General features: G+C 44.3%; 1 protein-coding gene across 2 annotated transcripts in view; it reads right to left on the bottom strand.

Moving 5' to 3' along the window:
• LOC106580533 (tenascin) overlaps nt 1–15,157 on the bottom strand; it is a 74,232-nt gene that overhangs the window by 16,317 nt on the left and 42,758 nt on the right. For both annotated transcript variants that reach the window (XM_014161717.2, XM_014161716.2), the window contains exons 7-11: nt 12,021–12,290; nt 11,206–11,391; nt 8,398–8,487; nt 7,502–7,765; nt 2,742–3,017 (exon numbers count right to left, since the gene is read on the bottom strand). In XM_014161717.2, coding sequence (XP_014017192.2) covers nt 2,742–3,017; nt 7,502–7,765; nt 8,398–8,487; nt 11,206–11,391; nt 12,021–12,290 — 1,086 coding nt within the window. The remainder of the gene's footprint in view (nt 1–2,741; nt 3,018–7,501; nt 7,766–8,397; nt 8,488–11,205; nt 11,392–12,020; nt 12,291–15,157) is intronic.

Raw genomic sequence — 15,157 nt, 5'->3', positions numbered from 1 at the left:
GCTAAAGTCTACAGCTGCTAAAGTCTACAGCTGCTAAAGTCTACAGCTGCTAAAGTCTACAGCTGCTAGAGACAGCTGCTAAAGTCTACAGCTGCTAAAGTCTACAGCTGCTAGAGTCTACAGCTGCTAAAGTCTACAGCTGCTAAAGTCTACAGCTGCTAAAGTCTACAGCTGCTAGAGTCTACAGCTGCTAAAGTCTACAGCTGTTAGAGTCTACAGCTGTAGTAGCCAGAGAGAGAGGATGTGCTAGCAGACTGGCCATCTGCACCATACAGACAGCAGTTTATTACAACTAAAGCTGCTTCCTGGAGATTCAGAGCTACAGATGGATGGAAGATGGGCCAGGGTGGTTCTAAAGTATTTCTGGTGTAGCTCTGTTCAAGAGATGGACAGTCAGACATACCGTGGACTGACTGTGCCGCCTCAGTGCTGCCTGACTAGATACAGGGACATAAGTCATTAGAACACAACACCAAACATTAAGTGCCTGAGCCAGTGTGAACCCAGAGGATTGGGCTGACGTGAAATGAGGGAACTGCACAAGGCAGTTGTTGTGAGAAGAAGTGGTGGAAAATGAAAACCAGAGCACAAAAATCCCGGGTAGCTGTCACTCTTCGTTAGGAGTGGAGCAGGGCTTCTTTAGCTGGGCAGCCAGTCAGTCAAGGAAGCAGGGAGGGAGAGAGTGTGATAGAGGCCCTGGTAAAAAAGTAGTGCACTATATATGGGAATAGGGTGCCATTTGGGATGCAACCCAGAAGTGCAAACATGTGCAGCAGCCCCAGCATTCCCTGGCACCCCAACACCAGGCTCCAGCAGTCCCTGGCATCCCAACACCAGGCTCCAGGACACAGCGTCAATGTGAGCCTGAGATTGAGGAGCAGAGAGGGTGTGGGAGAGGAGCAGAGTGGTCTGGGAGAGGAGTAGAGTGGTCTGGGAGAGGAGCAGAGTGGTCTGGGAGAGGAGAAGAGCGGGTGTGGTAGCAGAGAGGTCTGGGAGCGGAGCGGAGCAGAATGAGAGTCTAGGGAGAGAGGTGAACAAAGCCCTCACAGATTAGAAAAAAAATATTCTCAGGGACTTGAAGAAACCATTGACTCTCTCCATCCATTTGCCGAATCGTCATTATGTTGGAACAGCTGAACTATAGTGTGCTTTGAGTGATACAATGATACAATACATATATTGTTTATACCATGAGGATAACATGAAAAACGTGAAGAACTCTTTTAAATGAGCTTTGAAGAGATTGCTTCAAATAAATCCCTTTTATTCACTGGGAAAGTTACCAAATTAGTAGATGAGGGAGAAGTAATTTGAGGCAGGTTTTCAGCAGGTGACAGAAGACCTCAAAAGAATAAAGCTATGTGTGTGATGTGTGTGCAGCCTAGCCTCTGTATGTGTGTTTAGGGGAGAATGGGAGGTACCAGGGGGCTGGCTGGTCTGAATGACAGCAGAAGTATGCAGAGGCCAGGTTCGTCTAGGTACTCTATGCTGTCAAAAACAGATAGCTTGGCCAGGTCACCTAAATCCTAACTGACATCCACCTCGAATCTGAAATGAAAATGTTTTACTGAAACATTGACAACACTTCATATCGATACTTATTATTACTTGTCACTGCTTAATCCTTTTGTACATTCTCATAGCACATGCCAAAGTCCTCAATGGTTTTAACAGCAAACAAAGTAAGTAGTCTTGACATGAGTAGTCTTGTTCACGCTCCGTTCAACGTTGTAATTCACAGAATGTGAATCGTTGATAATGACTACTATTGGTTGGATGGGCGAATGAATCAATGCACCTGTTGGGTTTATACTGTCAGTCAGTCAGTCAGTCAGTCAGTCAGTCAGTCAGTCAGTCAGTCAGTCAGTCAGTCAGTCAGTCCCCAGGGTACAGATCACAACACGTGGGTCGGCTGACAGGTCAGAAATTCTCCAGAAATGTTCTCTCATGGTACGTCCTGACAGGCACATACTGTACTGTAGTCTGCTTAGGGTGGCTCAAAGGTGGATCCCCTGCAGGCCAGGTCAGGCCTCATGTCAACTGAATGGGTTTTGTCTGGGTGGATCCACTGCAGGCCAGGTCAGGCCTCATGTCAACTGAATGGGTTTTGTCTGGGTGGATCCACTGCAGGCCAGGCCTCATGTCAACTGAATGGGTTTTGTCTGGGTGGATCCCCTGCAGGCCAGGTCAGGCCTCATGTCAACTGAATGGGTTTTGTCTGGGTGGATCCCCTGCAGGCCAGGTCAGGCCTCATGTCAACTGAATGGGTTTTGTCTGGGTGGGGTGGTTCTATACTGTGGACGGTTGGTTTCGAAAATATATTTTACAGTCACTGCATCAAAGTGAGGGAAACCCACAGAATGGGTGATGTGGTGTTGCTAGATGATGATGGTTGAGGCATTTGAATGGCAAGAGGTTAAAACAGGCTGAGGGTTTTGTATAGTGGAAATGACTAATGAGCAAAGAACTTCCGCAGTGGCTGGACTGGTAACTTATCACCATTAGACAGTTAACTTATTGTAAGAAGAGATCAGAGGTAAAGTGATGTTGGTGTGAAAACAGATAAGTAAAGTTCTATTGGTATACAAATGGATAATAGGGTGTACACTACAGTATAAAGAGACAAGATGATACCCATGGATTGAATCAAGCCTCTTCCAAGACGAGGGAGAGAAAGATTGTGATGTTAATTCAAATGTTTAGTCAGACAGAAATAGGATTTACTAAGTGAGTGGTGATACCTGTGATGGTGTCTGCATAGACAGGCCCTAACAGGGCCCCCTTGTACAGCCCATACAGGCTGACATTGTACCAGGTGGCGGGAGAGAGGCCTACGATGCCCAGGCTCTGGGCCGCATCTTGCAGGGTGTGGTTCTGCCAATCTACCCCTGCCTCTGCGTCTGTCACCTCAACCACAAAGCCATCAAAGTCTCCCTCCTCAGTGACCCAGGACACCAGGAAGCTGTCCCACGACACATCTGACACTGTCAGTTTGCCCAGCACAGGCTTCTCCTCCTCTGGATGACGATAAACAAACAACATCAAGACAACGTTAGGCTAACCACTCAATGTCAAACATAGATATAGATAGGCTGTGACCCGATTCTCCACCCTTTTTCATGAAGTGTGCACTTCCACCATTTGAAAATGGTGAAAACTCCCTCTAGCCAATGCTTACACCAATCCTATGCTTATAAAATCCACGACGGGGAGTGTACAAATCTACACCTTTGGAGAAGGGTGGAGAATTGGGACAAGGAAAATACAGTACACATAAGAAAGCTGAGGGCTTGGATTGTGAAAAAGGCTGGTTATTGAAGACATAGCCTACAGATATTTCACTGACAACATTTCACTCAAATGACATGGCACACAATAAACAAGTATTGACCTCAAAGAAGAGATTCGTTTTTTGTAGACCCCAAGAAAGTTGTCTTCAATCCACAAAGACATTGTTAATTCAAGACTCCATAAAACCAAAAAAGACAACATGATCTTTGCTGGAAAAGATAGTTGAACCTGATAACCCAATCTCATTTCTATTTCAATCATTTATTCCCACATACAGATGTAGGATCTTAATTTGACCAGTTTCTCACAGCACAAAAATAATCGAGCACAACAGGTAATGTGTGGATTTAAATTAATGGACATTTTTGTTGATATATTTTTAGCTTGGGCAAATCAAGTCTGACATTTTAAATTGGAAATTAAAAACTTTAGAAGCCTCCAGTATTTATGTTGCAGTAGTTTATGTGTCAGGGGGCTAGGGTCAGTCTGTTATATCTGAAGTATTTCTCCTGTCTTATCCGGTGTCCTGTGTGAATTTAAGTATGCTCTCTCTAATTCTCTCTTTCTTTCTTTCTCTCTCTCGGAGGACCTTAGCCCTAGGACCATGCCTCAGGACTACCTGGCATGATGACTCCTTTTTGTCGCCAGTCCACCTGGCCGTGCTGCTGCTCCAGTTTCAACTGTTCTGCCTGCGGCTATGGAACCCTGACCTGTTCACTCTGTTATAATCTCCACCCGGCACAGCCAGAAGAGGTCTGGCACTTTGATATATCAGCTGATGTAAGAAGGGCTATATAAATACATTTGATTTGATTTGATTTTAAACCTTGAATATACTACAATTTCCTGCAACAACAGGATGATCAAATTATTAACTTCCAACATCTATTAGACTCTGAAAGAAGTCCCTTTAGTGTGTGTAAATGTAAAAATATTCTAACATTACCACTACAAAAGACCTTGGTGACAACACACTCTTTAGCAGCGTGGATACGAAGACTCAATATATTGTGGGGACAGACAGACAGACAGACAGACAGACAGACAGACAGACAGACAGACAGACACACACACACACACACACACACAGCCTCCATGACGTAGACAGACAATCTGTTCTCCAGCAAGGCTCTCTGCCTGAAACAGCCTGTCTTGCCTGTGTATTAATGGCTCTGAACAAGCCATTCATTTTTGAAGGTCCCCTGTAGTCCGCTTGAGCAGAAGTACACAGTACACTTCAAACACATGGAGAAGCCATGCAGTAGCAGCAGTATAGCAGTACAGCAGAGAGAGCAGAACACCCTATAATTGGAGACCATTGTGAGCTGGAGGTGTCAGCAGATTGAGATGCAGGGAAACGTCAAGGCTACCATTATCCTATTTTCAAACCACCTATGTTGGAGTGGGCAGGAAAATGTAGACTAAATGGAATGGAAGACAATGAGAATGGAATGAATGACGTTTGATGGAAGGCAGGCGGCGACCGGCCTGGCCATTAATTGCTTGTGAAAGCTCACATGGGAGAAGAGACTGAACAGCATTATCAGAACATTGTTATAATGTTGGAGTAGTTAGATTGAGACCATTAGGAGGGAGGGGATTGACTCAGACTAGTCTTTATGTACTAGTCTAGAAATGTTCATTTTACAGACACATACTAAACGATCAAGATGCGTCATGTCAATCAGTACCTAACATATTTCCTGCATTCCAAATGGCACCCTGTTCCCTTTATAGTGCACTATATACAGATTTTGGATCTTCATTTGGTCACCATGTTGCAGGAGAACTTGTAAAACTTGTAGTGTATTTGAGGTTTAAAAAGGCTTCAGACTTGATTTTCCCTTACGAAAAATGTATCAACCCTTACAAAATTCCCTTAATTATAATCCACATAATAATTCACATTTCCTGTTGCTGCAGGATTATTTCCCTGCTGTAGCAAACTGCTTAAAATGAAGATCCTACATGTGAAGGGAATAGAGTGCCATTTGGGACGGATTGTCTCTTCTCCTTTTGTCAGGTAACAGAAGCAACTGTGGCTGAGTCTCAGGTCTGGCCTTCAGAACATGCAGATGGAGACGTGATGGGATGAATGAAATAACTTATCGTCAAGATGAGACCATCTCAAAAACATGCAGGATATGCACTTTGTGCTCCATTTCTCATATTGGAGCAATTGGTCATGCAACATTCATGCAAAATATTATAAAACATGAAAACTTCACATAGAAAAGCTCTATATTTCTAGTCTTATTTATAGAGAACTTTGGTTTCAGTTCACGTAGGTGTATAAAACCATCACCAAACTGCTAAAGAATATTGTTCTGTACAGCAGAATCTTAAAAAGGCTTTGTTTACACTCTAGGGTTATACTTCATATTCTGTGTGGTGTGCGCAGTACACTAAAGCCACGGACAAAATCATCTGATGTGTTTAATCTATTATTCAAATGTGATTATTGACTCCTTTGACTTTTGCTCAAAGTATTATCATTCAAACTGTTCTCTCTCATTGTGCCTGAGCCTTCCGTTTACACAAAGGCTCCCCACAGCCCCATGAGTCCCTGAATTTGCTGATTAGCCTAAGTTATAATACTGCAGCTTTACTGTCTCTTGATCTTCCTACATCAACAATACATGTCTGACTGCTGGAAGGATGTGGGAGGTTTATTATATCAAATCAATTTTGGTTTCTTGCTCAGCATTTGAAATAGCCTTAAGATTTTGAAGTTTTTTGTTCTGCAGAGGTATAATGTTGTTACTGGCTCACTCCAGTGGGTCTCGAAACACTTGAACTTTAATTCTTGTAATCCTTTCAACGCCAGATGATTGTCAAACACAAGTAAAGTCCAGACCTGGGGGGCAAAAGGGTGGGAACCCCACCCCCCTCCCAATCCCTTAATATCCCTGTTAACGTGCAGCATGCACTGTGTTTGCATTATCTGTCTGGAATGGAGACGATAAAGTGTTGGAGGAACGACCGCAGCATGCTGATTAGAGGAGTGGTGATCTCGGAGCCAATGTTTTAACAGAGTATGTATCGTTTTATCTGACAGACCCACAATTCATCATGGTAGATTCATACAGAAACACAGGGGAGTGGGCTCACTCCACCAATTATCACATGAATGAGCTCTGTATGGAGCACACACACACACACACACACACACACACACACACACACACACACACACACACACACACACACACACACACACACACACACACACACACACACACACACCATTCTGAAAGTTGGCAGCATGTAACAAAGACCCAAACAAAAGACAGTCATTCTTATCCATACCAGCGTTTCCCTCTCACCATCTCAATTTTGCCCATAGCCATACACATTAATGGGTATCCCGTAACATAACTGGAGGACTTTCTTCTCAAATGTTTGGTTTGGAAGCATCCTGACCACAGGAGCGAGCTAAAAAGGGTTATAATAATCTTATTTTCCTTTCCTTGTTTTAGTAAAAAAAATGAACCCACATGCAGTAAATGAAACAGAGACAGAGAGACTTAAAGAAAGTAGTAACAATGAATTCAATTAATTCCCTAGGTTTGGCTGCAGGACTGGAGAGCAAAATTGAATCGTTGGTTAATGAGGAAAAGGCTGTTCAAAACTTTACAGTAGAAAACTTCATGAAACACAGTCCAAACACAAAAAAAATAGCTTTCTTACAGACCCCTACTATACAGCAGCCAAAACTGGCCCGTGAGTGATTTCTTTTGGCCCCCCAAAGTTTTTATTAAAAAATTATAATAATAATATATATATATATATTGGGGGGGGTTAACTTTGTCAACACAGTCATTGTCAACACAGTTATTGTAAATTAAATTGAATTTTTGGCGTGACAATTCCATAAGGAGTTGGCACGGGAACAGAGACAGACTGGCACCCAGGCTAGAGTACTGTCCACAAAGACCTGTGGCTAGAATACATGTAATATGGGACCATGGAAATATAATCTAGATTATTTTTCTATGTATGGGACCAGGTTGGAGAGGTAGAGGGTTACAGTCGACACTGACATGTGGCTACTGCAGCATGGGATCATATAAATAGATTGAGGGGACACTCAATATGTCTGAAAGTCCTCCCATTATAGCATAACTGACCTGAATGGGGATGCCTGCTCTATTCATTCTAATTCTATGAATTGGCTAAGAGGAGATAGCGGTGACCTTTCCATACTGACCTGTTGCTGCGGAGATGGTGGTGGGGCCACTCTGCCTGCGTCCCCTCTCAGCAGTCAGGGTGATGGTGTACAACATGCCGGGCGTCAAGTTCTTCATGGTGTACTTGACGTCTCTAGAGAAGGGTGTCACCTCAGCCCTTTGCCCATCGGCTGACACGTACTCCAGCTTGTAATTGTCGATCTTAGCCACCGGCTTCTGCCACACCAGCACCATCTCAGTCTCAGAGGAAGACTCCACCTCCAGGTTCTTAGGAGCATCCAACGCTAAAGAGAAGAACATAGAAGGAGAATATAGAATATAGAAGGAGAATATAGAATATAGAAGGAGAATATAGAAGGAGAATATAAAATATAGAAGAATAGTATAGAATATAGTAGGAGAATATAGAACACAGAAGGAGAGTATAGAATATAGAAGGAGAATATAGAAGGTAAATATAGAATATAGAAAGAGAACATAGAATAAAGAAGGAGAATATAGAAGGAAATACAGAATTTAGAAGGAGAATATAGAATATAGAAGGAGAGTATAGAATATAGAAGGAAAATATAGAAGGTAAATATAGAATATTGAAGGAGAATATAGAATATAGAAGGAGAATATAGAATATAGAAGGAAAATATAGAATATACAAGGAGAATATAGAATATAGAAGGAGGGTATAGTATATAGAAGGAAAATATATAATATACAAGGAGAATATAGAAGGAGAGTGTAGAATATAGAAGGAGAGTATATTTCAAATAGTGCAAGACAAGTGCAAATAACCATTTGTGAATTGTAGGAGGCAAATAGTCGAATGGGGGTTATTTTTAGTACATTATTACTACAATCCATGATCGTAAACAAAAACAATGTATTTATTTACAATACAGAAAAAGGTCATAGCTCTCACCTGTAACAGCATTGGTGGTGGTAGGAAGGCTCTCACGCTCACTCTTCACGGCTGTCACTCCCATCCCGTACTCTGTCCCAGCTCTCAGGCCTACACAACACACAGACGAAGAACACTTATCGTACTGGATGTATGCAAACAGAGCATAAGAACAAAAACATGTTATTTGTATTTTTTTATCAAGTATTTATCAATGAAAACAATATGTTTAAAGTTTTATATTAAAACACCCAGCTGTTTGCAGGTAATAGTTTCGCCAACGATGAAAAAGACCGAAACTCTTCAAGGCCTTAATTGCCTAGCTAATAGATTGAAGCATAATTGGGTTTATTTTCAGCCTCTTAATTTTGGAACCTCTATCTGCTCTGATTGATCTAGAAGAGGCGCTATATGGGGCAGAAACAACATTTGCTATGATATAAGAGGCTTTGAGATCCTTTTAGTCCGGCTACGTGGCCGCGCTGCGCGGTGCAATTAAGAGCCCTCAGTCCAACGGCCTTCATTTCCTTTATTATCTCCCACAGAGGTCACTAGGCAACCAGGCACAAGAAGCATGAAATTACACCTAACGCAGAGGAAACTCATTATCAATAAAATCACAAGCGTGAAGGCAATTACAGATAATAACTGTGTGAAAAAAGTGCTGAGGTTTGTGAGGAGCGGAGAGGAGCGGAGGGGGACCGGGGGAGGCCAGTCAGCTGAATAGACGCACTGGATGCATCCCAAATGGCTCCTTATTCAATATATAGTGCACTACTTCTGACCAGGGCCCATAGTCAGATGGTCCCTGATCAAAGTAGTGCACTATATAGGGAATAGGATGGCATTTTGGGACACAGCCAATGCCTTATTTACAGGGGATGGGTCTCCCAAGGACAAAGAACGGGCCCCAGACAAAGACACTATTACCCGTTTGAAACCTTTTTTCTTTTTTTCTCAGCCAGGGAGCCTAATCCGTCGATGCAGTGGCACATGGTTTACAAAAAGAGTCTGTCCGCCCGCCTGACTCAAAACATGGAGTATAATGGGAACCGGTGCAGGAGGATAAAAATAGGCCCTCCCTGCATTTTTTTGTTAAACCAGGATGGATCTCACATTGAAGTAGCAGTGTAATTCCATTTAAGGCCTGAATGCAATCTCCCTTGAGCTGTTTTCTAATAAAGTGGGGGTCTTTTGTGGCTGGACAAACGTTTCACGACAGAAAAACAAAGCAGCCCATTTGTAAATAAGTGTATTGAATTTAATAATGACAATTTAGAAGGAGGGCCGCAAACGCTTGGCTGCAGAACAGTTGGCAGAGCGAGGCTGCCGTTTACATTGAAAAACAATACACACTATATATACAGCAATATGTGGACACCCCTTCAAATTAGTGGATTCAGCTATTTCAGCCACACCCATTGCTGACAGGTGTATAACATCGAGCACACAGCCATGCAATCTCCATAGACAAACACTGGCAGTAGAATGGCCTTACTGAAGAGCTCAGTGACTTTCAACGTGGCACCGTCATAGGGTGCCACCTTTCCAACAAGTCAGTTCGTCAAATTTCTGCCCTGCTAGAGCTGCCCCGGTCAAAGTAAGTGCTGTTATTGTGAAGTGGAAACGTCTAGAAGCAACAATGGCTAAGCCGCAAAGTGGGAGGCCAAACAAGCTCACAGAACGTGACCGGCGAGTGCTGAAGTGCGTAGTGCGTAAAAACCGCCTGTCCTCGGTTGCAACACTCACTACTGAGTTCCAAACTGCCCTGTGGAAGCAACGTCAGCACAAGAACTGTTCGTTGGAAGCTTCATGAAATGGGTTTCCATGGCCGACCGACGGACGAATCTGGGTTTGGCGGATGCCAGGAGAACGCTACCTGCCCCAATGCATAGTGCCAACTGTAAAGTTTGGTGGAGGAGAAATAATGGTCTAGGGCTTTTTCATGGTTCGGGCTAGGCCCCTTAGTTCCAGTGAAGGGAAATCTTAAGGCTACAGCATACCACGACGAGGCTGTGCTTCCAACGTTGTGGCAACACTTTTGGGAAGGCCCTTTCCTGTTTCAGCATGACAATGGCCCCGTGCACAAAGCAAGTTGCAAACAGAAATGTTTTGTCAAGATCGGTATGGAAGAGCTTGACTGGCCTGCACAGAGCCCTTACCTCAACCCCATCGAACACCTTTGGGATGAATTGGAACGCCGACTGCGAGCCACACCTAATCGCCCAACATCAGTGCCTGACCTCACTAATGCTCTTGTGGCTGAATGGAAGCAAGTACCCGCAGCAATGTTCCAACATCTAGTGGAAAGCCTTCCCAGAAGAGTGGAGGCTGTTATAACAGCAAAGGGGGGACCAACTCCATATTAATGCTTATGATTTTGGAATGAGATGTTCGACGAGCAGGTGTCCACATACTTTGGGTCATGTAGTGTATATTAATTTACACAAAGACAGGATGGTTGTTTTATAGCTGTTCTCACATTTTTTTTTTTTAAGAGGTAACAACAAAAGTATCTAAAAACTGAAAATTCACAGATATTACCCAACACCACCACCAAAAGCATCCTGTTATAACTAGACAAGTGGAGGGGCTCTGTCTTACCAGTGATCTTGAACAAAGGAAAAGGAACAGTGCCTCTACCTTGCTCTACAACCAAGGTGCATGAACTGAGGAGCAAACAGAAGTGAAGAGGGAATTCTTGGAAGAGGAACTCTTGGAGGGCAGTTGGAGTTGATATAAACACATATTTATTGATTTAACTAACGGGTGTTGGCCCTTACAGTTCATCAGGGTTTTACAGATATGTAGTAAAATGAGATCACTTACCAGTGATCTTGGCCTGGGTGGTGTCCAGGGGTCCGGTAGGGAACAGCAGCTCTCCATGGTCTCCTCCAGAGAGGGGGCCATATTTGATGCGGTAGTTGTCTACTTGAGCCTGGCTGTTCTTCCACTCCAGAGTAATGCTCTCGTCAGTCAGCTCTACCGTCTGCAGATCCCGCGGGGCGTCCAGGTCTGGAACACATCCAGTCATAGATCAGGCAGGGGGGAATGTCACGATCCCCTTGCAAATACAATACGATGTGTGGTCCAGACCCCAGTTGAGAACAGACCACCACTTTTTTATCGCCTGTTAGTATGTTTGCCTAGGATATGGCCCCCTGGGCAAAATTACTTTGACACCCCTGGCCTTTTAATCTATTTTATAAGCTTATTGGATGTTTATTTTAATCTAATCTAAATGTATAACAGCTAAAGGGTCAGACATGAATATATAAACATTTAACTAATCAACATTACCTTTATTCTAATCAAAGACCCAGCAAACAAATTATTACATATCCATCATTTTGATATTGTGCTGTTTCAAGGGTTGCACACTTCCAGCCACTTTCCCCAATTTCCCGTGTTTTCTAGAAATCCCGGTTGAAGGATTTCCAGATTTCCTGCTTATTCCCTCCCGATTCCAGGTTTTTCCAGAAATCCCAGTTGGAGCATTCATGGATATCCTCTTAATTCCCTCCTGATTCTAAGATTTCTGGAAAACTTTTGCAACCCTAGTGTTGTATAGTTTGCTTGTCCCTAATGGGCCCTGGTGCACTATAAAGGAAATAGTGTGCCAAATGAGATACAGCTCGTCTTACCTGTTAGGAAGGTCTCAGACACAGGCACGCTGGTCATCTCTCCCCTCTTGGCCATGAGCGACACCTCATACTCTGTGTCAGGGTTCAGGCTGCCCAGGTGGTACTGTGTGTCGCTAGAGGACAGCTCCACTGTGTTCCTGTCTGAGGGGTTGTCGCTGGGCCCATAGGACACTCTCACCCCATCCACCATGGCCACCGGCAGGAACCAGGTCACCAGCGCTGTGGTGTCCGTCACATCACGCAAATTCACCTCTCTAGGAGAATCGATCTCTGGGGAGAGAGGAGGTGGGGGGTGTGAATACAGGGTGCTATGTGAATACAGCTCTATGGTACGTGGTAAAATGTATTGCACTATATAGGGAATAGGGTGCAGTTTGGGTCGCATCCCAGGACTGAGAACGTTTAGTTAGCATTCATGATGTTTTTCATGTAGAGCAGCGTTTCCCAAACTAAGTCCTCGAGTCCCCAGGGGGTGCACATTTTGTTTTTTGCCATAACACTACACAGCTGATTCAAATGATCAAAGCTTGATGCTTAGTTGATTATTTGAATCAGCTGTGTAGTGCTAGGGCAAAAACCAAAATGTGCACCCCCTGGGGTTTCCCGAGGACCGAGTTTGGTCAGAGAACGGGGTTTATTAAGGCAGGTTGTCTATTTTTAATAATGCAAGGGAGGTGATACTGGGTGCAGGTGTCCTGGTGTCCTTGTAAAAAGCCATGGATAGGGCAGAGAGACTTGGAATATGATTTAAAGAGTTTAAGCTCTCATCAGAGCCTTTGTTACAGGGTTGAATATGAATAGTGACAGGATTTACTACAAATAATAATTTGAAAATGAACTGTGTTTTCTTTTATGCATCCATGCATTACGTTATTTATGTAAGTACAGATCAAAACCCAGAGCATGAAAGGAACTTTCCCTACATTATGATGGAATTGATTTGTCACAATTAGCAACTTCAGGAAAGTCAACCTTCTGCAGAAGAAAGATAAAACAGGGAATCTGCACTGGAGCTTAACATAGATTTAACCCTCAATGAGATTGGCTAGCTATGTGTGTGTGTGTGTGTGTGTGTGTGTGTGTGTGTGTGTGTGTGTGTGTGTGTGTGTGTGTGTGTGTGTGTGTGTGTGTGTGTGTGTGTGTGTGTGTGTGTGTGTGTGTGTGTGTGTGTGTGTGTGTCGTTCGAGGGTTGTGATTGTTTCCTGGGAGGATGATGGCTTCCCATGAGCCGGAGTGGTGCCTCCCTCCCTCCCACACAAACACACACCATGGGGGAGGGGATGTGGGAGGGGATGGGGGAGGGGATCACTCCATGCAATTAGTCCCACAGAATGCTAATCCCACTACACTATGTCTATGTGACTATTAAAACCTACCCTAATCAGAAACCATGGATAGATGGTGGCATTCGCACAAAACTGAATGCGCGAACCATCACATTCAATGATGGAAAGATGACTAGGAATGTGGCTGAATATAAACAGTGTAGTTATTCCCTCTGCAAGGCAATCAAACAAGTTAAATGTTGGTATAGGGACAAAGTAGAGTTGCAATTCAACGGCTCAGACACGAGACGTATGTGGCAGGGTCTACTGGCAGTTACGGACTACAAGAAGAAAACCAGCTATGTTCCGGACACCGACGTCTTGCTTCCAGAAAAACTAAATACCATTGCCCGCATTGAGGATAATACAGTGCCAACGACGTGGCCCGCTTCCAAGGACTGCGGGCCCCCCTCTCCTTCTCCGTGGCTGACGTGAGTAAGACACTTAAACATGTTAACCCTCGCAAGGCTGCTGGCCCTGACGACGTCCTTAGCTGCGTCCTCAGAGTATGTGCAGACCAGCTGGCTGGTGTGTTTACAGACATATTCAATTGCTCCCTATCCCACATGCTTCAAGATGGCTACCATTGTTCCTGTACCAAAGAAGGCAAAAATAACTGAACTAAATGATTATCGCGTCGTAGCACTCACTTCTGTCATCATGAAGTGCTTTGAGAGACTAGTCAAGGATCATATCACCTCCACCTTATCTGCCACCCTAGACCCACTTCAGTTTGCATACCGCCCCAACAGGTCCACAGACGATGCAAATGCCATCACACCGCACACTGCCCTATCCCATCTGGACAAGAGGAATACCTATGTAAGCATGTTGTTCATTGACTACAGCTCAGCAATCAACACCATAGTACCCTCCAAGCTCATCATTAAGCTTCAGGCCCTGGGTCTCAACCGCGCCCTGTGCAATTGGATCCTGGACTTTCTGACGGGCCACCCCCATGTAGGAAACAACATCTCCACTTTACTGATCCTCAACACTGGGGCCCCACAAGGGTGCGTGCTCAGCCCCCTCCTGTACTCCCTGTTCACCCATGACTGCGTGGCCATGCACGCCTCCAAGTCAATCATCAAGTTTGCAGACGACACAAAAGTTGCGGGCTTGATTACCAACAATGACGAGACAGCCTACAGGGAGGAGGTGAGGGCACTCGGAGTGTGGTGTCAGGAAAACAACCTCTAACTTAATGTCAACAAAACAAAGGAGATGATCGTGGACTTCAGGAAACAGCAGAGAGAGCACCCCTCTATCCATGTCGATGGGACAGTAGTGGAGAAGGTGGAAAGTTTTAAGTTCCTCGGCATACACATCATGGACAAACTGAAATGGTCCACCCACACAGACAGTGTGGTGAAGAAGGATCAACAGCGCCTCTTCAACCTTAGGAGGCTGAAGAATTTTGTCTTGTCACCTAAAACCCTCACAAACTTTTACAGATGCACAATTCAGAGCCTCCTGTTGGGCTGTATCACCGCCTGGTATGGCAACTGCGCCACCCTCAACCACAAGACTCTCCAGAGGGTGGTGTGGTCTGCACAACGCATCAACAGGGACAAACTGCCTGCCCTCCAGGACACCTACAGCACTCGATGTCACAAGGAATGCAAAAAAGATCATCAAGGACAACCACCCATCCCACTGCCTGTTCACCCCGCTATCATCCAGAAGGCGAGGTCAGTACAGGTGCATCAAAGCTTGGACCGAGAGACTGAAAAACAGCTTCCATCTCAAGGTCATCAGATGGTTAAACAGCCATCAGAGAGGCTGCTGCCTACATACAGACTCAAATCATTA

Source organism: Salmo salar, chromosome ssa20 (genome assembly GCF_905237065.1).
Source record: "Salmo salar chromosome ssa20, Ssal_v3.1, whole genome shotgun sequence".
NCBI classification, from domain to species: Eukaryota; Metazoa; Chordata; class Actinopteri; order Salmoniformes; family Salmonidae; genus Salmo; species Salmo salar.
Note: the sequence above shows the minus strand (reverse complement) of the source record. Positions and strands in the feature narration are given on the sequence as shown.